This window comes from Pelodiscus sinensis, chromosome 8, assembly GCF_052426305.1.
Source record: "Pelodiscus sinensis isolate ZL-2025 chromosome 8, ASM5242630v1, whole genome shotgun sequence".
Lineage (NCBI taxonomy): Eukaryota > Metazoa > Chordata > Testudines > Trionychidae > Pelodiscus > Pelodiscus sinensis.
In genome coordinates this window covers 26,810,575-26,838,564 of record NC_143059.1, presented here as the reverse complement: position 1 = coordinate 26,838,564, position 27,990 = coordinate 26,810,575, and the positions used below count along the sequence as shown (strand labels likewise).

General features: G+C 42.1%; 1 protein-coding gene across 1 annotated transcript in view; it reads right to left on the bottom strand.

Annotated features, from left to right (window-relative positions):
• Positions 1-27,990, bottom strand: part of SIRT1 (sirtuin 1) — a 38,231-nt gene that overhangs the window by 7,842 nt on the left and 2,399 nt on the right. The window contains exons 2-7 of the mRNA XM_075934916.2: positions 25,829-25,945; positions 24,843-25,084; positions 22,815-22,967; positions 20,719-20,866; positions 7,670-7,749; positions 1,475-1,661 (exon numbers count right to left, since the gene is read on the bottom strand). Of these exons, the coding sequence (XP_075791031.2) occupies positions 1,475-1,661; positions 7,670-7,749; positions 20,719-20,866; positions 22,815-22,967; positions 24,843-25,084; positions 25,829-25,945 (927 nt within the window). The remainder of the gene's footprint in view (positions 1-1,474; positions 1,662-7,669; positions 7,750-20,718; positions 20,867-22,814; positions 22,968-24,842; positions 25,085-25,828; positions 25,946-27,990) is intronic.

Sequence of the window (27,990 nt, the reverse complement as noted above, 5' to 3'; positions counted from 1 at the left end):
TATCTTTTAAATCAGCTTCTGTGCCTAATGACTGGAAGATAGCTCACGTGACACCAATATTTAAAAGGGCTTTCGAGGTGATTCTGGCAATTACAGACAGGTAAGTCTAATGTCAATACCAGGCAAATTAGTTGAAACTATAGTTAAGAATAGAATTGTCACACAGATAGATGAACATAACTTGTTAGGGAAAAGTCACATGGATTCTGTAAAGGGAAATCATGCCTTACTAGTGTTGTTTGAGGGAGTCAACAAGCATGTGGACAAAGGGGAAAATCCAGTGGATATAGTGTAGTTAGATTTCCAGAAAGCTTTTGACAAGATCCCTCACCAAAGGCTTTTAAGTAAGGTTAGCTGTCATGGGATAAGAGGAAAGTCTTCTCATAGATTGATAACTGGTTAAAAGACCGGGAACAAAGGGTAGGAATAAATGGTCAGTTTTCAGATTGGCAAGAGGTAACTAGTCATGTCCCCCAAGGGTCTACACTGGGACCAATCCTATTTAATCTATTTATAAATGTTCTGGAGAAAGGGGTAAACAGTGAGGTGGCAAAATTTGCAGAGGATACTGAACTGCTCAATATAGTTAAGACCAAAGCAGACTGAAGAGCTTCAAAAGGATCTCACAAAACTAAGTGACTGGGCAACAATAAGGCAAATGCATTTTAATGTTGATAAATGCAAAGTAATGCACATTGGAAAAAATAATCCCAACTATACATACAAAATAATGGGGACTAATTTAGCTATAATCACTCAAGAGAAAGATCGCAGAGTCATTGTTGATAGTTCTCTGAAAACATTCACTCAATGTGCAGTGGCAGTCAAAACAGCTAACAAAGTTAGGAATCATTTAAAAAGGGATCGAGAATAAGACAGAGAATAACTTATTGCCTCTGTATGAAACCATGGTACACCCACATATTCAATACTGTGTACCAATGTTGTTGCCTCATCTCAAAAAAGATTGGCATTGGAAAAGGTTCAGAAAAGGGCAACAAAAATGATTAGGGGTTTGGAATGGGTGCCATATAAAGAGAGATTAAAAAGACTGACTTCAGATTAGAAAAGAGGAGACTAAGGGGGGGAATATGATAGAGGTCTATAAAATGATGACAGATATGAAGAAAGTGAATAAGAAAAAGTTGTAAGAACTAGGGAGTCACAAAATGACATTAACAGGTAGCAGGTTTAAAACAAACAAAAGGGAAGATTTTCTTCATGCCGCACACATTCAACCTGTGGAACTCCTCGACAGAGGATGTCATGAAGACCAGGACTCTAACAGGGTTCAAAAAGGAACTAGATAAGATCATGGAGGTTAGGTTCATCAATACTTATTAGCAGGGCTCGACAAATAATGTAATCTACTCGCCCGTGGCAAGTAGATTACAACCCGGAAGAGCCAGCGCAAACTTTTGCATTAGAACACTTTCTCTTTTATTCCCCACAGTTATCAGTAATAGCCACTTACTTGGGATCAGTGCTACTGGTCTTACTTTCAGTGAAGACCCAATAACTATAAGGAGATCAACTTCATCTTTGTCATACTTCATGGCCCTATGGAACTGCTCAGGTAAATTTTCTCCAAAGAACACTATCTCTGGCTTCATGATGGCAAGTGGTTCATCAGGTGGACACCTGGGGCATCTAGGAACAACCTGCATTATAAAATAAGCATAGTTCCAACTTGTTAAAGAGAAAATCTCAAGTTTGAACAATTATTGGTAATTTATTGTCAAAATGTATATTGTGAAAGGCAATTAAGCTCTCTTGAGCAATTCATACAGTCTACCCTGTCTCCTTCTGTTCCATGCAGACCTCTTGTGGATCCACAAACTTTGCTGATTTGCACACACACAGTAGCTTGTGAGTGACAGTGACTGGTTGGGTAGGAGGGCTCATTTTGTGCTTTCAGGTCATTTTAAATCGAAGGAAATACCAAATCTCAATTTGGCAACTTCTGTACTGAAGTCCAGAACTTAATTTCACATTTATATAACATGGGCTTAGTCTACCACTACTTAGCACTAGCTAAATACATTACTATCAAGCAAAGTTTATACTCAGATTATTCTCACTAAACAATTAATAACTGCCAATTCTTGGATGATACCCCACTATCAAGCATCACTCCCAAAGTGTATACTGTAATAGTTTTATATTTATATGACCTTTCATCCTGAAAGGTTATATAGAATTCATACAGCACTAGTGAATTCTAGCAAATAGCCAATTAATAACATACTACATTTTGACAGCCTTTCATCATAAATGTTCCACTCCCGCACAGAACAGATAAATGCTGCTTCCTAGAAACTAGTTTTTTTTTTTAGAGTGTTGTCTCTATATCTATACTTGTGGAATGCCCACTCCTCTGCAGCCACTGAGCTTTGGGAGCCTTCTCGAAAGCAGTAGTTTTTAAGGATGCACAAGTGCCCTCTCTCACAGCTTTGAATACTCAGAAAGGAATTTATAAAAGGTTGATGCAGCCTTAACCACCTCAGTTCTTTCTTCTTAACCACAGAGTGCTAAGCCTTGAATTTAGGAAAAGAAGGGAAAGAGGGTTAGGAGTAAAAACAGACAGAGGCAACACTCCTAAAAACTACTTACTGCTGAATAATCTCTCTGAGGTGACCACTGCAGGTTCCCATTTGTAGTCTTGCAAGCGGTACAACGCTTAGGATGGAAGGTGGAGGTGTTCTCATTAAACAAAAACTGCAGAACTGCCCTCCCATAGCAAGCATTAGATCTCAATGGCAGAGCAAGAGACTAGTGCTGCATAAATGTGTGAAGAGAATTCCAGGCAGCATCGGCAGACTTTTAAGCCAAAAACTTTGAAAGCCAGTCTGAAAGCTATATGGAAAAAAGAAATCTTTTAAGTAGAGAACCATGAACTAGCATTGTGGGTAAGAGGCAGAAATAATGGAAGCCAGCAACAGTATGTGGACCTTGAATTTTCTGAGTAAGCAGGTTGGTTTCTGGAGATCTACAATAGGACAAAAGCCATCTCTTTAAAAAAACAAAAACAGATTCCCCCCTTTGTATTGCTGAGGCACTCTCTCTGCAGTTCCTGTCTTTACACAAGGAATCCACTCCTGCTTTTCATAGATTCTCACAAGAAGACGGAGATGGCCTAAGGGCTAGAAGATAGTATGGAGGAGTAAAGTTGGATCACACATTCCAGCTAAATGGTCTCTAGTATCCCAAACCAAAGGGAGATTAACCAAGTGGTCACCAAGGGGAGGAGAAGGAAGTTGCTCTGGGCTCTCTCACAAAACTTCAGCTCTGAGGTACTGCTGTTAAAGAAGATGACAGAGCATGAAGCTGCCATTGCTCTGATGCCTTCTGTTGATGCCAAAATGCTTTTCTGGAAATCTGGTTGGAAATTTAAAGGATGTGTACAGTGGGGATGTTAGCTATCTTGCACAAACTTAAAAAACAATGAACAGTCTAGCAGGACCTTAAAGTCTAACAAAACATGTAGATGGTATCATAAATTTTCATGGGTACAATCCACTTCTTCAGATCTTGTACTTTAGTAATTGTGTAGCCACAACAAATTTTTGCTGTTACACAGATACTAAAATGCTCCCTGGGGGCAGGGCCGGCAGCCACTGTACTCCAGCTCCACTCCCGGGAAGCCCCCTGGCACACTGCATTTCTACCTCTGTATCAGTTTAAAAATCTGCTTCCCGTGCAGACCAGCTCCTGCCTGCAGACCTGCACTCCTCAGTGACCTGCGGAGAGAGGCTGTTATGGCATCCCACCTGCCTCTTCCCCTTCCCCTGTTGCTGATACTCCTCCTTCCCCCACCCCTAGCCCTAGCTTTCCCCCTCCCCCCCACTGCTTCTGTGGGAGGCAGCTAGAGGGAAGTAGGTGACTGCAACAGCCACTATGCATGGGGAGCCAGCTTTCTATGCATACCGGCTCTCGCCTGACCCCCTCACCCTCCATGCTGCTGCTGCTGCTTCTCTATCAAAGGCAGCAACACATGTGCGTGGGGAAGTGTGTGGGGAAGGCAGCTTTGCGGGATCTGGTGCTTGTGGGGAGTCAGCTTTTAAGCTGACTTCCTCCTGCAATGCTGTCTTTGTGTTTGGCAGTGGGTGGGGAGGGGCAGGTGGCTTCACAGAACCCGGCGGCTTCACAGAACCCGGCATGAAGGGGGGGAGCCAATTTTAAGCAGGCTCCCTATAGGTACTACCAGCTCCCCCTCCCCCCTTGCTGTCTCTGATAGAGGCAGCAAGAGGACTGGGGGGTTGCGTGTAGTAATTTGGATTAACCAATAAATCTAGTCTTATCGGTTAATCATTTTAATGATTATATTCTAACATCCATAGTGTAAAGCAGTCTTTTGTATAAAAACAAATTACAAGGAGGCATTTCTTCTTTTGATCTAAATTAAGAAGTTCCAGAGACCTAATAATGGTGTCCCTCATTTTCTCCAGATTTCATTCATCTCAAGGCTAAAAAACTATTCACATGGGCCTGAACCTCAGACAAAAGCCCCATGACAAAAATAATCAGTGAAACAACTGATGCCACTATTTAATCCAAAGTGTCTGAAGCACTGTAAGTAGGGCTGTTGATTAATCACAGTTAACTCTCACAATTAACTCATTTTAATCACACTGTTAAACTACAGAATCCCTTTAAAATCACCACTAGGGCCTTGGATGGTGTGCACATAGTAGGCAGATACTAGATCCCGGCCTCACCCCTTCTGGGGGCTCAGTTCTCAATAGTGCTTCAGTGTTACACATCTTTCAGTTACTAGCTTCTCTACTAAATCTCAGGATGATGATTAAGGGGAACATCTGTTGAAAAGGCTGACATTTGATACTAAGATGTTAAAGTTAGAATAGATAGTTGGTTACTCAAATTCTCAGGATACCTCAGAACACACTTCTTCATACACCCTCCCTCAAAATTATTACCACTGACATCCTTGCTGTTGGAAAGGAAGGTCCAAATTAACTTGGAGCTTTTTCACTGGCCATTGGGAAAAGCTGGTGCATCTTCTTCTGGACATTTATTTCTAATTCTAGAGCCTCTGTCATGTCTTCTTACTCAAGAGTTCATTGTAGGTCATCTTCCTCTTATCCATCTAGATGGTTATGGATACTGGCCAGCAAAAACACAATGCCTCTGGTCATGTCAAAGGTAAAAGACAACACTTCAGTTGTCTTAAGGCAGACTACAAGAGAAGCAGTGGCAGAAGAGTATAATAAAAGATTTTGTACAATCCTGTCTATCATAGGTTAAAAGGACGTCTCTGCTGATAAGAAACTGGCTGGAATTTTTATTTCTCATCTAAACAGTCCCTCTGATTTAGGATGAAATCTGTCCAGAGAAGGAGCAAGGCCAAGAAAATGCAAACATTTTTATGAAGAATGAAACAGCCCAGAAAACTGGCAACTTCCAAGGTTTGATCTAGCAAGAATCTGGAAGAAAAAAAGAGAAAGAAGAGTCGAAACTGGGTCTTCTGTAAGGACTTAGGACTGAAAGGTCTTTGTTAGATGCAAAGGGTCTGTGGAAGTAGGGAACTGCCTGAGGTTTCTGAGCTAGATGAGCATTTCCTCTACCAAGGTAACAATTAACTGACCCCTAAAATAAGCACTGGACAAGGAGAGGAGAATTAAAATACAGGACCAGACAGGATTTGGGACTAGCAGTTTGAAGAGTATGTATGCATGCATGCAGGAGGGAGTAGGAGTAAAACGATTTTGGGCCTTTTCCTTTGATGGGCCTTATTCCTTGATCTTGAAAACCATGTTTAGCAGTGGACACATTAACCTGCAATAACACCTCCCCACCCCCACTGTCTGAGATTATTTAAAAATCCAGATAGTCCTAAGTGGCTCCAAACAGTCTTACTACATTGCTGCAAATAAGAGGAACTGCAGGTGCATGGAGGTGACCCAGAAGAGAAACCCTTTGAATCTTACTACTAGGGATTTCACTTTTAAACATGCAGTAAAATTCCTAAGAAAAGAAAATGCCTGTCTTCCCTAAAAAAGTTGAAGACACTATGTACCAGAACTACTACTAGGGTGTGTCTAGCTACATGGCTCTGTAGACGAAGCCATGTAAAGTAGTTTACTCGACAGTCAATGAAGCGGGGATTTAAATAATCCCCTTTGACGACCGCTCCCTTATGAAACGAGGCATAAGGGAGCGGTCAACAAAGGCTTCCCTTGTCGACCGATCCGCGTCTAGACTGCTGCGCCGTGCCAGATCAGCTGATTGTCGGCACAGCGCAGCGGCCATTTTTATTTTAATGAAACGGGGATTATTTAAATCCCCGCTTCATTGACTATGTCGGGTAAACTACTTTACATGGCTCCGTCGACGGAGCCATGTAGTCTAGACACACCCCTAGATTGCAAGAAATTGTTGTAGGGAGGGAAGTGGTGGCAATAGCTAATCCTGATTGGATAAGATAGGAAAAGCTGGAGGAAGTCTCTGCTTTTTGGAAAGAAAGGCAGAAAGACTAAGCTAGACATGTCAGTGCTGTGATCCAAATATGTCAGCAGAGGGAGAGCTGGCAACTAAAACTCAGTTATGTCAGATTAGAAGCTGAAAACCCATTGGAGTTTAGAGCTGAGGGAGCAACAACTGCCCCAGGCAGGAGAAATAGTAAATATTTATAAAATTCCTGATAATGCAAATCAGACTTTTTTCGTGGACATTATTGCACACTTCAACTATTGCAAACGACACCTATTTTCACAGACCCTTGTTCCTTTTATACCATTACATTTGAGACGGAGTTTGAATGTTTATGGTCCTTAGATTTAGTTTCTCATTTAAAAGAGCAAGTGTGCGCACACTAAATATTTATGGTAGAACCATTGGTGTAGTGGCCTCTATCTACACAGGCCGAGAAGACCCAGCTCTTAGGATAGGATCTCCCCTTCCAGATCCTCCTGGCCAACTAAGCACCTTCTCAGAAATCCCTCTACTCCTGGAAGGGCAGGGGATAAAGAATGGAGCTGAAAAATACAAGATTGCTCTACATTAACAGAAGTAGTAGGAACTACTTTACCTAGATCTGGAGCATGTCACACAACATAAAAGGCTAGAGAGAGATGATAATAGCTTCAAACACACCTTTGAAAATGTGTGTCAAAGGCTCCATTTGATTCCCCATCTTTTTAATAAAAAGGACAACAGCTTTATAATTTTATCAACTTTCCTTACATGTCATGTGTTGTTTAACAAATATTACTGAATAAAAAAACAAAAACCAAAAAACACACTCCTTGGAAGATTTAAAGGAACACTCAAAAGTATTCAGAGTTCCTTACCTGCATTACGATCATCTTATATTAATAAAAAATACATTATTAAATCTAATTATTTTTCTCCCATTTTTAATCAGACTTATTTTATTTAACTAATTTTGAAAGGAAGCTAAATAATGAAATTAATTAGAAATCTATCTGGTTCCCAAATAGTATTTGGATTGCAAGTGCTGCAGGAAAATCTCGAAATTTAAATTTAATTTGAAATAAAGTGTTTGGAATTTCATTTCTAGTGCACATTTAATACATTTAAAAAAAAAAAAAAAAAAAAAAAGCTGATAGAAACATTCCAGTTACTTCAAGGAAAACTATAACAACTTTTTGGAAACCTATGATCAGTTAAGCATTTTTTTTCTAATTACCTGATTAAAAATGTCTCCTCGAACAGCTTCACAGTCAACTCTGTATTTACAGATTAGGCAGGAAGCTGTTGCAAAGGAACCTGGAAAAAAAAAGGAAAAGGGTGAAGATGTTTTTTCTACACAATAGTGACAGTTAACATTACTATATGGTCTCAGATGATGACTTACATCAGTGGTTTTCAGACTACGAGTCATGACTCAGTACTGGACCACGGAATGTCAGGCACTGGGTCTCATCGCTGCAGGGCGATCAGTAGTGGGCTAAGGCAGGCTTCTTGCCTGTCTTGCCATTGCGCTCCATGCCCGGTTCCTCAGTGAGCAGAAGAGTGCACGGGGCTCCATAGACTGTCATTCCCTGGGCACTAGCTCCACAATACCATTAGTTGGACCTGCTGCTGGGGTGCAGCATAGTCTGCGGTGCCAGCACAGGCAAGAAGCCTACCTTAGCACCCCTTAGCCTACCTTAGTGACTGGGAGCCACTCGAGGTAAGCCCATCCTACCCCAGCTGTGACCCATACCCAAAGCTGAAGATCTCATTCTCAGCTCTAACCCAGAACCCACACTTCAGTCAAATTACGTTGGGTCACAAGCATCAATAATTTTCCTTAACTGGGCCATGAGAAAAAAAGTTTGAAGATCATTGACGTATGACAGAACAATGCTAGAAAGGCATAATAAAGTTCATTAATGCCCCCTCCCCCACACACACCTATAATCAGTTTAATTAAATTATCTTGGAATTTACTTTCTGAAAAAAACTTCCAATATGAGGTATTTTGGCTTTGCGTCTCTTCCTATAAATACCAAAAGCAGTAGAAGTTTAATGCTACATCAGGTGAAAATTTCCAAAGCTTTAGGGAAAAACTAATTTAGTAGATTAGAATGTAACTTAATACTATTTTAAGTAAGTAGTGTGAACTGTATACCAGAAACCTGAAGACTCCCTCATATAAATATCTGGATAATTTCTTGAGGTGCTGACTAGGGGATGTGCAGAAGGATTAGTTACTGGAAAGTAATCAGTAAATTAGTTTTCATTTCAAATCTCTCTTTTTTTAGTCAGAAATACTTGGGATATAGCAAGCAGTCAGTTGCAAGGAAAGAGAGACCAGAATCAAGTGTTCAACTCCCCCCTCCATTAGTAGTTATAAGCCAGTTTTGAGAGAAATGATTTGAAAACCCTTTTACCCAAAGGATGCCTGAAAAAAAAGTAAGTCAAACCTGTAAATCCTGAGAGAGAGAGGGAGATATGACAAAATAGCAGCTTTATAGATTTTCTGCTGTGGCTGAGGCCTTTTCTGTCTAACACTTTGTTGTAAAACGTGGATATGTTATGGGAAGATCCACTTATCTGCAGCTGTATATATCTGACTCAACTACCTTAGGAGAATCTGAGTGCTTATAATACACACAGGCATTAAGGAATGAAGGAGGTGAAAAAAGGTTGTGGCCCAGATCCTCAGTTAATATAAACGGGCATGGCCCCACTGATTATGTTGGAACTACATCACTTTACACCAGTTGAAGATATAAGCAAATGTTTAACTTCACTGATTAGTAGTACTTAAGTATATTTCAACTACTCTTCTCATATTTAGCACATACCATACTTTTCTTATTGCTGTTGACACTTTGGACTAAAACAATAACTCTTCCTTTTGCAATTCACAGAAATAAGTTTTGATTATGAATCTTCTTATATTCAAGAGATTTCTGAGATTGCGTCACCCAAGGTGTTGACTGGAAGCTTGTTTTAATGAAGAGGAAACAAAGGGAACTGGATTCCACAGATTGAAATATAGGAGTTGTGAGATCTTATAAATTTGGAAGGGCAGAAACAGCTAATTGCTGATTTGGTTAGGAATGGTGGTCTAGGCACCTTGCTACTATGAGGTAATCTACCAGACTTTTGTGAACCTATGTTTACAACACTGGGTTACAAGATGCATTGCAAGATATTTTATACCAAATCTAACCTTCATGTAATTACTTCTAAAGAGGTTACTCACCTGTACAGTAACTGATGTTCTTTAAGATGAATGTCCCTATGGGTGCTCCACATTAGGTCAGTGTGCCGCCACCAAGTCCTTTCTCTGGAGTCTTCAGAGCAGCGTCTCCAGGGCCGCACATGCACGTGCCTCCAGCCGCATGCTCCTACAGTGGAGGCATTGCACATGCCTGAGCACCACCTCCTCTCAGTTCCTTCCCCACCCCTGAAGCAGAGGGGAAGAAGGGAGGGTAGTGGAGCACCCACGGGGACACATCTTGAAAAACCATCAGTTACTGCACAGGTGAGTAACCTCCTCTTCTCCTTCGAAAGATGCCCCTATGGATGCTCCCCGTTAGATGACTACAAAGCTATATCCATTTAAAATAGGGATTTCAGATCTGACATGAATGCAGTAGCTAGCATGGCCCGAGAATTTGAGGTTAGAGAAAGGTCCCTGAGAAGGTACATAATGCTTTGCGAATGTATGTTCTGATAACCAGGCAGCAGCTGTGCAAATGCCTGCTATTGGGACCTTTTGAAGGAAGGCCACCGAGGTAGCCATGGCTCTGGATGAGTGTGTGCTTATTTTGTGAAGAGGATTAACATCTGATAAAGAGTAACAAAGTCTTATGCAATCCAAAATCCAGTGAGAGTCACTGGGCTGAGATGGTTTGGCCTTTATTGAGTTTAGCTATGGAAACAAACAGTCTGGGAGAGGACCTGAATGGCCTTGTACATTGTAAATAAAAGGAAATTGCCCTGTGTAAATCCAGCATGCGCATGACTGATTCAAACGCATTAGTGAGAGGTTTGAGGAAGGTAGGCAAATATATGGTCTGATTCAGATGGAAAGAGGATTGAACCTTTGGTAAAAACTTGAGATTAATTTGTCCTTAAAAAAGGTAACGAACGGGAGATCTGCCATCAGTGCTGCAATCTTTCTTACCCATCTTGTTGAAAGAATAGCTACAAGAAAAGCTGTTTTCACAGAAAGGTGCACAAGGGTGCCATTGGCTCAAATGGAGATTTGGTCAGAGTATTTAAAACCAGATGGAGGTCCAATGGTTTTGCTGGCGAGGCCTCATCTGGGTAGAGTGCTTTGATACACCTCTTAGTAAGAGGGTGTGCTAATATTGAGGAACCATCTATTTTGAGGTAAAAAGTACTTATAGCAGCAAGGTGTATCTTAATGGAACTCAGTGCGAGACCAGCGTGTCACTGTGAACATCATATGGAAAACCTTTTCCATTTCTGAAGGTATGCTGTACAGGTGCTCTGCGTTCTGCTGTGCAGTAGGACGTGTTGAACGTGTGACCGCTCTAGTTCTTGTGTGGAAACCATAGAGAACCTATGTATTTCAGGTTCATCATGTGACGATTGGGATGAATGGTCTGATTTCCTGCCTAATAGAGGTGATCCTGATTGTGGGGCAGAGGGATTGGTGGTACTCGAGACATTATAAGCAGAAAGAGAAACCAGGGTTGGCTTGGCCAAAAAGGTGCTATGAGAATTAAGTGTGCTTTATCTGTCTGCACTTTGACTATGACCCTGTTCACAATGTATATTGAGGGAAAGCATATCAGAGATGATGTGACCAGTATAATCATCAAGGTATCTTCAAGTGAGCCCTTCTCCATGCCAGCTCTGGAACAAAACTGCAGACACTTTTTTGTTGTTGTGTGTGTACCCGTCTCGTCCGACGGTGCCCTATGACCCCCCCTTGGAGGGGGGGCTTAATGTCGTTCGGACGCCTTTTCTGGCGGCCGCTAGGACAATCCTCCTGCCTCAGCTACGGCACTCTCCGTGGCACGGGAATACCAGCGCCTCCCCCAAGGTCGCGGGGCGGGGGAAAGGGAGGCCCGGGCCCACCATCACTCACGGGCCCCAACCCAGGGCGCTAAGGACACGGATCGGTCTGGATCTGGTCCAGCTGATGGGGCATCCTGCCATAACGCATCAGCCCACCAGCTCCAAATGGGCTCTGCCCTGGGCTGCTTCCTTTCCCCGCCCCCGACTTCTCGACGCCGGAAGGCTCACCTTTCCTTTAGCGGACAGGGTGCCAACGCTCAGCAACTAAGTAGTCAGTGGACTGTAACCACCGGTCTACAGGCACCCTCTCTGACCCCCAACCGTTCTCCAGGGTCTCTCCCGGTGGCATCTCCAAAGCCTCCACCCAGCCACTCACCCCCTCTCTCTCTCCTACCTAGGTTATGGCAGCGGCGTTTTTAAACATCACGCCGCTTCCGCCCTGCCTGACGTCATCAGAAGGGGGAGAGCGGGGCTGTCGTGTCCCGCTGCTGTTTCCCGGACACGCTGGACTCCCAGGGTGGGGGAATGCCTCCATGCTGTCCCCGCTCCCACCTCCGTGCTTCCGGCCCGCCGCCTGCAGGTCGCCAGGCTCCGCAAGCCACGGTGCGGCACGGGAACACGCCGTGCATCGCCGGGCTGCCTCCCTCTCGGTGCCGAGCAACACCTGGTCAGCGGGAGTCGCCGTGCGGGGCGAGGGTGCCCCGTCACAGTGTGGCAAAGAGGTCTATGGTGGGTGACCCCATTGTTAGAAGAGCCTCGAAATCATATCTGGATTGATTGGCCACTCATATTTGGTGGGCAGTGACCTGTTTAGAGCATCGGTCGTGGTGCTGAGGTTGCCAAGAAGGTGAATGGCAGAGCTAGATATGCCATGTTTCAGGCACCAATTCAAAGTGAAATTGCCTCTGTTCATAGGGCATGTGATCGGGTTCCACCCTAATTATATAAAACATTGCCGCAACACTGTCCATGTATAGTCTCACATGATTGTTGCGGATTAAAGGTACAAAACACTTGCAAGTGCATCTCACTGCTCACAGTTCCACAGTCCCTAACCTGTGTGATGCTGCAAGTGTGGGCCCCAGGCCATGAGGGATGCATCGGTCATCACTGAAATACAGTTCTACAGTAAGGAACAGAATGCTGGAACACAGGTTTTTCAGTGTCAACCACCAGAGAAAGTTTTTCTTCACCGAGGGTGTGATGATGAGGGACTTTGATAGTGGATGGATGTTGGGTTTGTAAACTGTCCTGACCCATCCTTGCAGACAGCTCATGTGCATACACACATTTCTGACTACAAAGTTGCAACCTGCCATGTGACCCAGGAGCTGCAGGCAGTCATAAGCTGTTATTTTGGGAGAGGATTACAGAATCCTGATGAAGTCCACAATTTTGTAAAAATGGTCTCTAGCAGGGGTCAGCAACCTATGGCATGCATGCCATAAGTGGCACGTGAGACGATTTTCACTGGCACCCAAGCCTACCTTCCAGATCTAAACCAACCATACGTCCCAGAAAGCCCCAGTGGACATTTCACTTCTTGCCTGCAAGTATTGAGTGAGAAATGGCTCCATGCAGGGCCACTGCTCCTCATGCGGCACTGCAGTCTCCTCTCCCCCCCCCCCCCAAGACCACGTAAGTTAGGGCGTAATTATGTAATTAACAGCAAACTTCCATTAGCAATTAGAGGTCCATGGAAAGGTTTGCACTGACCCAGGTGGTCCATAGGGTGTGCGCTGGAGAGAGCTCCTCCCTTCCTCCCCAGAGAGTGGAACAGCCCAGGGCAGGAGGATTAAACCTTGGCTTGCCACTTTGGAAAGGTTGCTAACCCCTGGTCCATAGGAAGAGAAGTGAGAGCGCATGTGGAGTCCAGGTAAGCACCTATAAACTGAATTCCCTGAGTGGGTATCAGATTTGACTTGCTTTCATTTATCTGTAGACCAGGATGTTGAAAGATGTGCCTTGTGATTAAGAGGGAGCATTGGTTTCGGAGCGCACTTTGAGGAGACAGTCAAGGTAAGGAAATATGATAATGGTTTGTTTCTGGATGTATGCTATAATGACTGGTAGCACCTTTTGAAAAAAACTCTTGGAGCTGTTGAAAGGCCACATGGTAGTATCTAGTACTAGTAGTGCTGGGTACCTAAAACAAATTGAAGAAATCGCCTATGAGCAGGATGGATGAAAATAAGAAAATACACATCTTGCAAGTCTAGGGACAAAAACCAGCCTCTTTCTAATGCTGGTATGATGGTGGTGAGTGTTACCATCTTAAACTTCTGTTTCTTTATGAATTTGTTCAATACTTGTAGATCAAGAATGGATCATCCTCCTCCAGACTTTTTCTCCATGAGGCAGCAGGGGGAGTAAAATCCTTTAAAGGCTACATCTAGACTGGCATGATTTTGCAGAAATACTTTTAATGGAAAAGCTTTTCCATTAAAAGTATTGCCGAAAAGAGCATCTAGATTGTCAAGGATGCTTTTGCGCAAAAGCAACCGTGCCAATCTAGACGTGCTTTTGCGCAAGAAAGCGCTGATGGCCATTTTAACCATCAGGCTTTCTTGCACAAAAAATTAAGGTGCCTGTCTACAATAGCCCTCTTGCGCAAGTATTCTTGCGCAAGAGGGCTTCTCCCTGAGCAGGAGCGTGAAAGTATTTGTGCAAGCAGCACTGTTTTAATACATTACAAAGTCAGTGCTCTTGTGCAAATTCAAGCGGCCAGTGTAGATAGCTGGAAGTTTTTGCGCAAAATCTTGCCAGTCTAGATGCACCCTTTCTCTCTATACTGACTGGGGATTAACTCAACTGCACCTAGTTATAAGAGATAAGTCATCCTCCTGTTGAAATTCCTTGAGAGTGGGGTCCCTGAAGAGGGACTGGGTAGAGGAATGGGAAGAAGACAATCACATATCTAATCTAGATTATTTGGAGAACCCATTTATTTGAGGTTATCCTTCTCCAATTGTTAAGAAATAGCAACAAACAATGTTGAAATAGTTTACATGGTATGGCTGGCATCAGAACTGGAGAAAGGTTTTCACAACTCTCAACTTATTTCTTAAATTTGCTTAGAGGAGTGCTGTGATTGCTAGGAGTTGTTAGGTAGTTGACATCATTGTTAGCCCCTACCTCTACTGCGGTTTTAATTATGTTGGTCTTGCCTATTATATTGTTGGGTATGGGAGGAGGGGTGTTATCTGGCCCAACGGTATGGCTGATACCTCTATTGCCTTCTTATTGCTACAGGATTATGAATGCCAAGAGACATGAGGGTTGCCCGAGAGGCTCATGGAATGCAGCCCTTCATTGGTGTTTACTGTGAAGATCTTCTGCCCATTGAATAGAAGACCCTCTACTGTGGACTGGATTTCTCTAGGGAAGGCAGCAACACTGAACCATGAGGCTCTTTGCATCATTACAGCTGTTGCTATGGAGAAGGCCACAGGTCAGTTGCATCATGTAGGGCCATCCTTGAGTATGCATGGCCCTTTGCAGTCACAGCTTTCAACTGCTGCTTCTTGGCCTCAGAAGTGTCTGAAATAAAATAATTTGGAATAATTCCAATGGTCATATTTGCCATTGAGGTGACGGAGGTTGAGGTTGGGGGGAAGTGTTGACGCACAGAAACACATCTGTGTCAATGGTGATGTTTACTGTGTGCCTGCCATGGACTCCAATACTGCCATTGTGGGTATGACATGGCAGGTGGTACCTAGGGGTTATACCAAGGTGGCACGTCATGGTGTCTGGAGTGTGGGGATGGGTCCTGACTGTGTAGACAGAATAATCTGTAAGAGGGGAACTACTAAGGATGAACACCACATCCATCTCATCAGAATCAAAGGAAACCGTTTCTGGTGACACAAACCAGTTTTGGTGCTGAGGTACAGGGAGAAATGTGTGTGCCCCGAAAGGATCCCTATGCTGTATATATGGCTATGGCAGCATAGATGGTGCTGTAGTAAAGTGCACTGATGCCACTCATGGTGCCATGTGACATCTTGGCACCGTGTGGCCAGGTGAAACAGTTTGTGCCCATGGTGCTGCTAGATGGTGTGCTTGGCCCCAGAGGCAGTTGCAGTGCTGGCAATAAAACATCGGTGCGGGTAGTTGCAGTTGCACTCGAAGCAGGTAATTTCAAGTCTGTGGCCTTGGAGCAGAACTTTGCAGTTCCTGCTCTCATGGTGGTGCTAGACACGCCTGGTGCATCAGAGATACTCAGACAGGGCGCTGGAGTCACTCTTGGCATTGTGTGCATCAGAGACAAGCATTTAGGTGCCAGAGCCTCCCGAAGCAGTGAGGCGGCCTGTTTCTTTGAAGATATTTAGTCCTTTTGTGCCTGGGGCTTATCAGATTGTTGGCCTGGATCTGAGGCTAATCTTAGCGATTTTTCAAGTAAAATCAGCTTGAGGTGTAGGCCTCTGTCACACCATACTCTCAAGCTGTGAACCTCACATAAAGCAGTGAGTACATTGAGCATGTCCATCCATTGCAGGAAGAGGATCTTCACAGAAAGAACAGCGGGTTTTGTTAAAACTGTTTTAAAAAAAAAATGTTAGTTAACTCCCTTAAAACCTAGGGAGCCAGGCATGGTGCTTATTAAGACTATCTATGGGGAGAAAAACTTGGGAAGTTTAAAAAAAAAAAAAAAAAATCAGCTAATGAGGGAATAACTCACTAACTCGTAGAGAAAAAAACTGAGCTCCATCTGAAACCAGATGCAGTAGAGAAGGAACTGGGGCGGGGGGCGGAGAGACTCACGCATATGCAATGCCGGCACCGTAGAAGTGCGCAGCTTCAGGCACCCATATGCATGTGGAGTTCAGGTAAGCACCTATAAACTGAATTCTCTGAGTGGGTATCAGATTTGACTTGCTTTCGTTTATCTGTAGACCAGGATGTTGAAAGATGGGCCTTGTGATTAAGAGGGAGCATTGGTTTCGGAGCGCACTTTGAGGAGACAGTCAAGGTAAGGAAATATGATAATGGTTTGTTTCTGGATGTATGCTATAATGACTGGAAGCACCTTTTGAAAAAAAAACTCTTGGAGCTGTTGAAAGGCCACATGGTAGTATCTAGTACTAGTAGTGCTGGGTACCTAAAACAAATTGAAGAAATCGCCTATGAGCAGGATGGATGAAAATAAGAAAATACACATCTTGCAAGTCTAGGAACAAAAACCAGCCTCTTCACTGTGACCTACTCCCCTGGACAGCAGCGGGAATACTCCTTTAGAGCAGTATGTCTCAGGGTAGGTCTACACTTGCACCCTCTTTCAAGAGAGATGCCAATGAAGACATTTGAAACAGCAAATGAAGCTGGGATTTAAGTATCCTGCGCTGCATTTGCATATTCATGTTATGGCACTATTTCAAAATAGCACTATTTCGAAATAAGATGCTGCTAAGACCAGGTTATTTCAAAAGAAAACCCTTCTCTCAAAATAACCGCATCTGAACAACATCTGTTATTTCCAAATATGGCTCTATTTCAAAATAGCACCATAATGCAAATGAAGCACAAGATATTTAAATCCGGACTTCATTTGCTATTTAAAATGTCTTCATTTGCATCCCTCTCTTGAAAGAGGGTGCAAGTGTAGACATTCCCTCAAAGGGTGGCCTGAGGACCACTACTGGTCCACTACCATTTTGCAGGTGGGCCGCAAGCTAGGAGCTCTCCCCTCCACCCCCTTGCAATGGGGAGCCTGTGCTGGTGCTCCAGTCCCCTCCCCCATCATGAGGATGGAGTACCAGTGTCGCCTTCCTGCAAGGGGGGGGGGGGGGGGGAAGAGAAAAAACGAGCCTGGCAGATCAGATTTGGTTTACATAGGCAGAAAGGGGCTTTGCACTGCCACTCCCCCCCAACTGGGGAAAGTGGTGAAGCAGAAAACTACTTACCTGGAGGCTTTCCCTGCTGCTCCCATTGGCCAGAATCACAGCCAATAGGAATGGCAGGAGGTAGAGAGCCAAGTGAGTGCCCCCATCCCTCTCGTACCCAGACCTCCCTCTCCCCCAAACCTCACCTGCACCCTCCCTCCTGGCCAGACCCCAGCTCCTCCTGCACCCATTTTGTCATCATGGGTGATGGGCTGGTGGTCCGCAGAAAGGTCTGCATTGAGCAGGGTGGATCACAGGCCAAAAAGTTTGAGGACCACTGCTTCAGAGCAGGGGTTCCCAAACTTTGACATGGGGACCAGTAAATCCATTTATGAGCTTTCGGAGGACAGATAACATTCATTTGCATATTCATTAAGTAAATGACAAATATGAAAATACATTGGTTTTGGTCCTCCCAAAGCCCTCAGGGCCAGCTTTAGCAAAGCTTTTGCTACAGCTACCCACAACATTCTTACCAGGAAGTTAAGGGAATATAGATTGGAAAAATGGACTGTAATCCAATAAAACCCTGCACCACCACATCGTATATTGAAAAGGGGCTCATTTATTTTCAGAAAGCCAACACCATCTTTGGAATTTTTTATCCATATTCTCATTCCAGATGGTGAATGCACCAAGTTCTCTCCATTCTGACACATTGTAGTGCCTTTAAACCTCACTGTCAGCAGTGGGGATATGTAAAAGGCACTGCTTTTACATTTTTATTCAGGATCTGTGTGCGCCCTGAACTGTCCTGCTTCCCGCTGGCCGATTCTCCCCCCCCCCCCCCACACCTTCTGCCACCCCTGCCCTGGGCCAGCCCCACTGTCCCCGCCAGCAGATTCTCTCCCAATCACTCCTGGCAAGCCCTGCTGCCCCCGCCAGCCCTGCTTCCACCAGCCGGTTCCCCTCCTCCATGATCTCCCCTGGCCAGCACCACTGCTCCCGCCCCTCTGGCCAGCCCTGCTTCTGTCACAGCAGGTTCCGCCCCCCTGTTCCTCCCCCCAGCCAGCCCTGCTTCTGCCGGCCAGTTCCCCTCTTTATCTCCCCCGGGCAGCTCCACTGCCCCAACCCTGCTTGCCTGTGGCCCATATCCAACCCCTCCTCCCCGCTCCACAGCCAGCAATAAGAGCTCACCTGGTAACCCTCACTATGCCTCTGCCAGAAGCCTGAAACATACGGCTGCTTCTGCCCAGCCCGGCTGAGGGCTTGGGGAACCCGGCACAGGACGGGCAGTCCGGGAGCCCGGAACACCCTGGCAGCCATGCTGAGGCCCGGTATTTCCCCCCCCTCCCGCCCCCGCGGCCCGGTAGTGGGCTGTTGCCCATAGTTTGGGAAACCCTGCTTTAGAGGAAGGGTGGTCATGCATCTTTTTTCCCCTCCATATATGTTTTGTCAGCCTTCTTTAAAAGACTTGTTTCACTATATAAACTGGGTTCCAAAAGGAAGTCTTTTGGCAACCAATTCTAGGACATAGCTCCAAGATCAGAGCTACCAGACCTCACTCTGCCAATGACCTTGTGCAGAAACTGGAAGCCTCCAGATAGGCCTGAACTTGACTGACCATCAAGAAAAGTTCATCTGTTTTATTGGTAGTGGTGAACATTATGTGTATAAGAAGTGCATTCTGTTGTGGCAATTGTTAACAGACAGTAAGGATATTACTGTAAAGGGCTCTTTTCACCAGTTAAAGTGCCTGCAAAGGAGTAGGTCTAAGCCCTAGAAATTGGGTAAGGTACATGCCTTTCACCCAGAGCCCTATGAACTGAGAAAGGGCAGGGTGCCTAAATAATCTGGACTGTGCTTTGAGCCTTAGAAACTGGGTAAAGGTGGCTACCATTGGAGTGTATGAATAAGAATTTTGGTGTGGGTAATTGACAAGCAGTTTATAGCTGCTGCTTCTTCCCTCCATCAAGCAGAAATGGAAGGGGAAGGCAGATAGCAGATATACCATCTATCCTTCCTTGAAGGGTATCCCCAGTGAGAAACAAGGGGGCAGGTTGATGCAGACAGGTGCAATTTAAGCCTCCATGTGGCAGTTTGGGTAAGTGTAACCTGTGAAGTTAAAAATGTCTGCAATGATTCCCTCCCCTTGCCTTTTCTTTTTGGTGCATGTAATGGAGTACAACAGGTAGAAAAGAAACAGGTTCCCTCTACCGAAATCTAAAACTGGACATTAGTTTATTCACTTACACATCTCCCATAGGTTGCAGAAGTGATAATTTACTAGTAGGTTTTAGTCAAATATTTGAATGCAAATCATTTTCAAGTCTAAAATAGTAAATATTATGTATTATGCATTAAACCTTTAAAGTTTTAAACATTGACAGGTTATAATGTATTTTCCCCTTAAATGTGATGTGCACCTTGAAACAAATAGTTAGGCATCTGAAAGAAGCAAATCTGGAGTTAGCTGGTAAATAAAGGACCCCTACAGTTTTGCCATTATTTTTTGTCCCAAGAGGTTTCCATCCATCTTTTTGAGACGTACCAAGGCAAAGATTGTTAATTAAAGTCTACCAACAGACTAAAGAGAGATACTATATGCATTTTTCTTAACCAATAATCCAGGATTCAAATTGAAGATTGCATACATTTTATAAAACAATATAAAAATGGTACTGGCTACAGCTTGAAATCCTAGACCTTATGTACAAGTTCTTATTTTTCCTTCTGGACAGCTAGAAGTTAATTTTTCAGAATGATGCCCTCTAGTAACTAAGGGCTTTATTATTATTATTATTATTATTATTTTAAACAAAGGTCAAGATTTTAAGATGCAGAACCATACATCTGGGAGGGAAAAAAACCCATGACACTTTTTAGCATTCAGGGAAACCTCACAGGAAACTATCAATTGTATTTTTCACCATTTTGTTGTTCTTGTTTATAACTGCCTATGATGCCAGTATAAAAATACACAAGGCCTTCACCTCTATGTTGGTCAAATAGAAACATTAGTGTCATCATTCAGCTCTTTTCTCAGAGCTATTTTTGCCCTGTAGTGTCACAAAGGATAAATACGAAAAAAACTTAGCATCTTTAAAAAACAAAACAGTTTAATCTAAAATAGGACTATAAACACTAGAAGACCTTTAACAACCATATGGGCATTACAGCATGGAGTCATTATAAAGCAGAGCTAAGATAGCATGGGTACCTCAATTAAGAATTTCAATACCTCAACATAGTTGGATCTCTTAAGTTTAACCTTGATTGTGAACTTCCTGAGTTTAAACACGTGGTTTTGGGATGACTGCAACATTTAATGTGTTATTTAAAGTAGGAAAGCAAAAAACAGAGACTACTTGCACTATTCTGTATTATCTAGAAAAAAAATGCAGTAGTTTTAAGTTTCACTTACCATGACATTGAATTATCCTCTGGATTCCTGCAACCTGTTCCAGCGTATCTATGTTCTGAGTATAGTTGCGAAGTAGCTTTCCTTCTGTGTCCATTAAAGCTATGAATTTATGACAGAGAGATGGCTGAAACTGACCAGGATATATTTCCTGCAAAATTGAGATTTAAGTTAGGGTGTGTGAAAATATTTATCTAGCCTTTATTTAGTTCCTGTTCCAGCATGATATAGGAAGATACACAATAACTATTGCAAGCACAGAGATTCTTCTTAGAGAGCAAAATTAGTGCCAGTTAGTTAAGTAGGTATAATTGCCTACTCATGTTGTTGTAGTAAACAATATCACATTGTTTAAACTTCAGAGCTTTGACAAAATTTCATAAAGAAACTGGAGTGGAGTCTTTGGGTTGGGATAAACAGTTCTTACATCAGTAGTGGGAATGGGAAATCAGCAGTATTTCATGAAAATTAACATAAGGAAAGCAATAGCTACCTGCTGGATATTGAACATGCATATGGAGCTTTCCTGTACACAACAAAAAACAAAACAAAAAAATGCCACAAACAAACCAACCAGCAACCTGCTCTTAGTTTATATTCATTTTGAGAGGCATACAGCAAAATTATGCCCACTGGAACCTCCCTAGACACACTTATAGAAGAAAAGTTAGTGGGTAAGGATGGGGCAGAAGCAGGGAGAGATTATTTCCATAGCAAAATATTGGGTAGATTGAAGGAGGTGAAGAGGTAATGAAGAATAAAGGGGAAAAATATTACAGAGATTGTTCTGAGACATGCACGGACAAGGGTTTTGAGCAGTGAAGCAGAGGTAAGTTTTGTATGTGCTAAAGGAATAAAAGTGAGCTATTGGGTATTTAATAAAGGACATGACTAGATTAGTATTTGGCTGGGAGACTTCCAGGAAAACCAAGAGGCTGCAGGATGTGATGTTTCTTCTTCAGCCTCTGAGTGAGTACTAAATAATGCTCTAGATAGTGGTATGCACCATGTTAATGGTGCTAGGTTTCAAAGGTCCTTGCAACTCCTCTAGAAATCTCATAGCATTTCATTTTTTTTTAAACAGTAGTTAGCATCAATGTTCCAAGGAAATTCCAAACTGGATAGAACTGTTTTGCTTCTGCATCCGAGTTTCCACATTAACTCAAATTACATACCCACCTTTTTTCCTACATCGATTTAGCATCACTGGCTTGTTCTAAAAAGCTACCACATCTCATCCAATATAGGGCAGAAATGATCCCTATATACAATTTGTATTGTTTAATTCGAGATATTTTTATGCTCGCAGAAGGAGCTACATAAAAAGTAAGAATTATGACAAGTCTGGAAAGGAATGAAGACTCCTTCATTCATACTGGATTTTATACCCCATGATTAAGTCTGATTGTATGCCATGACGTGAAGTTTTCATTGTAATAAGTATGTCAAATGTGTGTTACATTTACATGCTGCCTAAGATCCTTCAAGCTCCTTGTTCCCCTTTAGGAAGGCAACTTAACACCTACTAAGAGTTTTTGTTCTATTACTTGGTAAGTAAACACCAGGTCATCTAAATAGGAAAATTTTGTCAAGGATATTACAATACCCTCCCTGAAATGAGAGCCCAAATTAGAAAGTTTGTGCTAGCATTCCTATCATCAGCTCGGCACGCTGCGCATGCGCTGATCGGCACACTGCGGCGTCATGCCGGGCTAAAATCTACTCACCACAGGCGAATAGATTGGCCTGATTGTTGAGCCCTGCCTATTATAGAAACAAAGTATTGTAAAATTAGCAACATTTTACTATTTAATTATAAATATTCCTATGAAAGCCAATCTGTAGCCAATAGTGAAATTGTTAAGAAAGTAAGAGGTTAGTTTTACAGAATTAATGAGGAATGGTCTTAGTCAGTTTCACTGTATTACTTGTGACTAAGGTTATTCCTCATTAAAATAAATTCAGTAGCTTAAGGATTTGTCCTCCTGGTTCATAAAGAAAAAGGAGAGGCAGAACTCTATTTTAGGAAACTAAATTTGTATCTGAGGCATATCTTTGCTGTCCAAAATAAAAAAAAAAAAGCAACTGAAACTTAGTACCTTTGCAAACTTAAAAAATGGTCTTGGATCCTTTCGGAAGTATTCTATATCAAACATTGCTTGAGGATCTGGAAGGTCTGGGAAGTCTACTGCAAGGCGGGCGTATATGCCATCTCTTGATCGGAAGTCAGGTATTCCACAAGAAACAGACACCTGAAATACAGGTTAAACTTTGTAGACTGAAATCAGTTGTCTATTTGGCTATAATGGCCTGCTAACATATACTGTACTTGATCACTAAACTTATGTGCCTGCTATCAGCTTTTAATATCAACAAATGAGAACAAAGGCAATTTATCAAAGTAGGGATGAGTTTAGACTTCCTTTTGACTAAGGATGTTAAATTGAGGTTAATTGACTGGAATTTCCATCTACTACTGAACTAGTCAATAAACACTTCCACATTCCTCCTTTGAAATGTACAAGAGCCCCAGCGGGCTCCCTGTGAAGCCAAGGGCCAGGGCGAAGTCCCACTGACTCCAGGCTGAATGCAGGGGCTCTTGTGCATTTCAAAGCCCCTGTACCCTTATGGAACCCGAGGTCAGCAGGGGACTAAGTCCCACGCTGACCATGGGTTCCGCTGAAATGCCGCGCAGAACCCAGGGTCAGCTGGGAAGTCCCCAGATTCCACAGCGCTGCCCCTTTGAAACACTGGCTTGGCTCAACTGTGCGGCTCTGCCACTTTGAAGTACCTCTTCTTCTCCCCTTTGCTGCCTCTGATAGAGTCAACTTACTATCCGATAAGCATTTGACTTACTGGATAGCCAACTAGTCCTTAACATGCTTACTTCTGACAATGTTAAGTTTCCTGTAAGTGTGCAGGAAGAAGTATAGAGAATATTAAATTTAGCTTTGAGATCACAAAAATCTAAGGCAAATTAAATGTTAAGTACAAGCACTTCAGAAGAACATTGTTGAATATGTATTTTTAGTACTCCATTATATATTCTGTAAATACGAGTATCTTCGAGATCTAACACAAACATGCTGAATTTAGTTTCCTAAAATTAAATTAATTTATCTCCTATAGCAGCGTAGACAAGATGATCCATTATATTAGCGCACACACACACGCACACACACACAAAAAGCAGAGGATCAGCCTACTAAACTTTAGGCAAATAAGTATTAATTTGATGTTCAAAAGTTGCAGAACTAAGCTTGCTATGCTATTACTTTTAGAAGTATAATAATGATTTCTCTACGACAGCCAAAATTTTCAATTTGAGGTCTTGACAACAGTTACAGAATTATAACTAAAAAAGACTAGGCAGCACCAGGACCTCTTCCTTCTCTTATGGGCACACTGGTTTGCCTCAAGTTGATTATCTTTTATTTCTTGTCACATTCCATTTTAAGAATGAAGACATAAGAATCTATCACATCTGTTCTCTCATGAGCCAGTCACATTACAACAGAAAATAAAAACAAAGCAAGAACTATGTCATGGTGCAAGTAAGTAGAAAAACCACACATTATGACTTAGAGTGCTAATGAATAATCGAACACAGTTCATAATGCTTCAGGCGAAGTTCTTAATCAGATACAACTTTCTATCAAAGAAAGCTCAATTTGACTCCCTAAGATAACAGTAGCTTTTTGCTCAATGGAAATTGTAGCAGGCCCAAAGTAATTCAACAGAAAAATCTGAGCATATGTTTCAACAAAGATGGGAACTGGAAATCGGTATTGTGGAACAGGTAACAAAGAATTAAAAAGAAAAAAATGTATCTATTGTGTTTAGATGCTAGGCATGTTAGGATACAGTTGTCTAAGCTAGGGTACAAGAATATCAATTTCTCTAGTATACAAGTACTATAAAATTAAGTTTAGCTGATACATTAAGTTTAGGCCCTGATCCCGCAATTTATAGTGTCCAAGTGGGCTGCTGCATGTTTTAGAGCATCATTGACTTCAGTATAGCTCTGCATCAAGGCAGCATTCTGTCAGAATGCTGTAAATTGTTGGATTAGGATCTAAGTAGTCATCCACTATTTTCCCACTAACGTATTTAAGAGACATACGTACCCCAGCTCCAGTCAAAACAATTATCTTTTTGCACTCTTGTAAAAGTTTCACAGCATCTTCAATAGTATTAATATCTTTTCGTTTTTTCCTTTTTGGTGGTTCTGAAAGGATGTTTATAACAATCTGCCACAGAGTCATATCATCCAATTCAGGTGGGGGGATTGTTTCTGGTAGCAAATCTTTCAGAATTGCCCGGGGGTCTGTGCCTATCATGAGATGTTGTTGAACAAAAGTGTAAGGACCTATTATAGAAAAGCAAAGTTACAAAAATCATTAACATTCTGAATCAAAGAAGGTTCTTTAGAAAATTTGTTAGCTAACTGTTACTTCTTAATCTTACTAATGCTAAGTTTTCCCCATCAATAGCACTTTTCTACACAATAGATTATTAGACTCTAATATAGGGGTTAGTCCACTAAAGATAACTCACTTATAATTTCATTATCTCTAGAAATGACAGATAATTGCCAGAACAGGACTTCTGCTGACATATGATCCTTTCTTATGCTTGAAAATGGAATATATATTTAAAAACAAACACACACACATTTTAGAACCCTAATTCCCAGAGTACATGTCCTTTTGGACAATGTTTTCAGGAAAGATTATATACCAGCATCTTGATTTGGAAGTGCTACTAGACAGGATTTGGCAATAAATCTAATATATTTGATGTGTTAAACTGGGTAAAGCATTGAATATATTTCATGATATTGTTAATAGCGGTGTGAGGTTTGAAAGATACCATATGAAATATTTTATCTCCTTTATAGTCAGAGAGTTAAGGAATATTTTCTATTTCCCTTTAATCATTCAAACTGATGCAGATTACTGCCCAGAACTGCAACCTTCAGAAAAGTAGTAATAGTATCAAAATAGCCTACTGGACTCTTGCAACAAGAAAATAATAAATAAAGGTCAGACATTAAACAATAGTTAAAAGTAAAAACCAATCTTGAAAATGATACATTTATATAAACATCTACCTATACGTGGTCTGGGAGTCCAATCACTAGAGCTGGCACGTGAGGCTCTGTCATCTTCATCACTATCACAGGAATGGAAGCCATTGGCTACTATTTCATCACTAAAAAGGATGTTATCTGCAAGATAGTACAAAAAAGGTAATTGACTCAAGTGTCTCAATTTTAAGAAGAAACATTATAAAAAAAAAGCTAAAATTTACTACACCATTAAGTATGACTTGCAAGAGGATTTCTTTTTTTAAATCTTGCCTTATGGAGAAGCTGAGCGATTTTAAAAACAAAAGAACAGATATATCGGGTCAGACCAAAGCTTCATCTAGCCCAGTATCCTGCCTTCTGACAGTGGCCAATGCCAGATGTCCCAGAGGGAGTGAACAGAACAGGTAATCAAGTGATCTCTCAGCTGTCACCCATTTTCAACACTGACAAACAGAGGCTAGGGACACCATTCCTACCCATCCTGACTAAAAAGTATCGATGGGCCTCGCCTCCAGGAATTTATCCTGTTCCTCTTTGAGCCGTTAGAATCCTGGACATCAAAATATCTTTTCACAAGTCGTTCCACAGGTTGACTCTGTGCTGCGTGAAGAAAAACTTCCTTTTGTTTTAAACCTCCCGCCTATTAATTTAATCTGTTGACCTCCTAGTTCTTACATTATGGGAACAAGTAAATAACTTTTCTTGATTCACTTTCTTCATACCTGTCATTTTATAGGCTTCTATCATATCTGCCTTAGTCTCCTCTTTCCTAAACTGAAGTCATGATCTTTTTAATCTCTCTTCATATGGGAACCGTTCCAAACCCCTAATCATTTTTGTTGCCCTTTTCTGAACCTTTTATTTAAATCCCCCGCGGCATTTGCAATTCTGAAGTGTCTCATTAGCATCCCTTTTCCGGAAACGGGTGCCAATGTAGACACAGCCCTAGTGAATTAACTGTTACTTAACATCCTTACTGCACATTGAGTGAATGTTTTCAGAGAACTATCCATGACTCAGATCTCCAGTGGTTATAGCTAAGTTAGTCCCCATCATTTTGTATGTAGTGTATTTTTCTAGTTAAAAAATAAGGGAGGTGTGGTGGGTAAGTTCCCACTTACCATTAAAAAAAAAAAAAAAGCTTAGAAATATTAAGTTTGATCTTCCCTAGTTTTACCTGATATTTCAGAAGAAATATTTTGTTTGAAATTTCAGAGTGGGAATGTTGAATCTAAAAAGTTTTTTTTAAAATAAAACAGCCTCTGACGTTATAGGTGTTAATTCTCAGGCCTCAAAACACACAAATGGAATTTTGAAACACTTACTAAAAATCCCTCCCTCTCGCCTTTCCTACTTTAAATGCTCAACTCCTCCCACCCTTGAATCCTAGGATTTACATTAATTCATCCACATAGCCCTTATCTAGACTAGCATTTAAAAAAAGTGAGAATGCTTGGCAAATATGTAAGAGCAGTCCCAGGCACATAAGGCATGGTGACTTTATAAATGTAACTGGGTTGACTTTAACCTAAGAGGAACCCTAGATTTTCCAAATATTAGAAACATGGTATCCAATACACTAGCCACTATTGGCTACAGTATTTGGCTTGAACAATGTGGTATTTGGCCACTTGAACGTGGTTAGTTCGCTATAGCAGAATTGGTTGTATACCATGGTGTTAGAACCTCAGGTCTTCAGCAAAACCCAGGAAGGCCAGATCTGACAGGTCTGATTATTTTTAAGTTGAAGAACAAGGAAAGAAATGTAACTCACTCCCAACTCCTCCTAAAAGAAAAAGCAAATTGTTTAATTTTCTTTATCCTATTCTGGATAAGGCCATGGTCTTCATTTTTTTATGTTAAAAAAAGCAGAACATGCAGTTGATACCCCTTTTATGGGGGTGGGGGGGAAGGAGGAGAAGGGCAGTACAAATCCTAACCCCATCTTCCTTTGCAGATTATCTTTCAAGCCCTACAGCTATTAACTAAAGAATAGAAGAACAGACTTGAGATGTTAAATTGCAGGCAAGCAGCTAATCGAGTCAATAAATGGGGAAAATGCAGAGCCACAGCAGGGTTAATTCCCCGCCAGTGAGCTAACCCCGCTGTGACTCTGCTTTTTAAATGTATTAAGAGCCACCAGGTGGTTCTTAATACATTTAAAAAGCAGAGGCACAGCATCT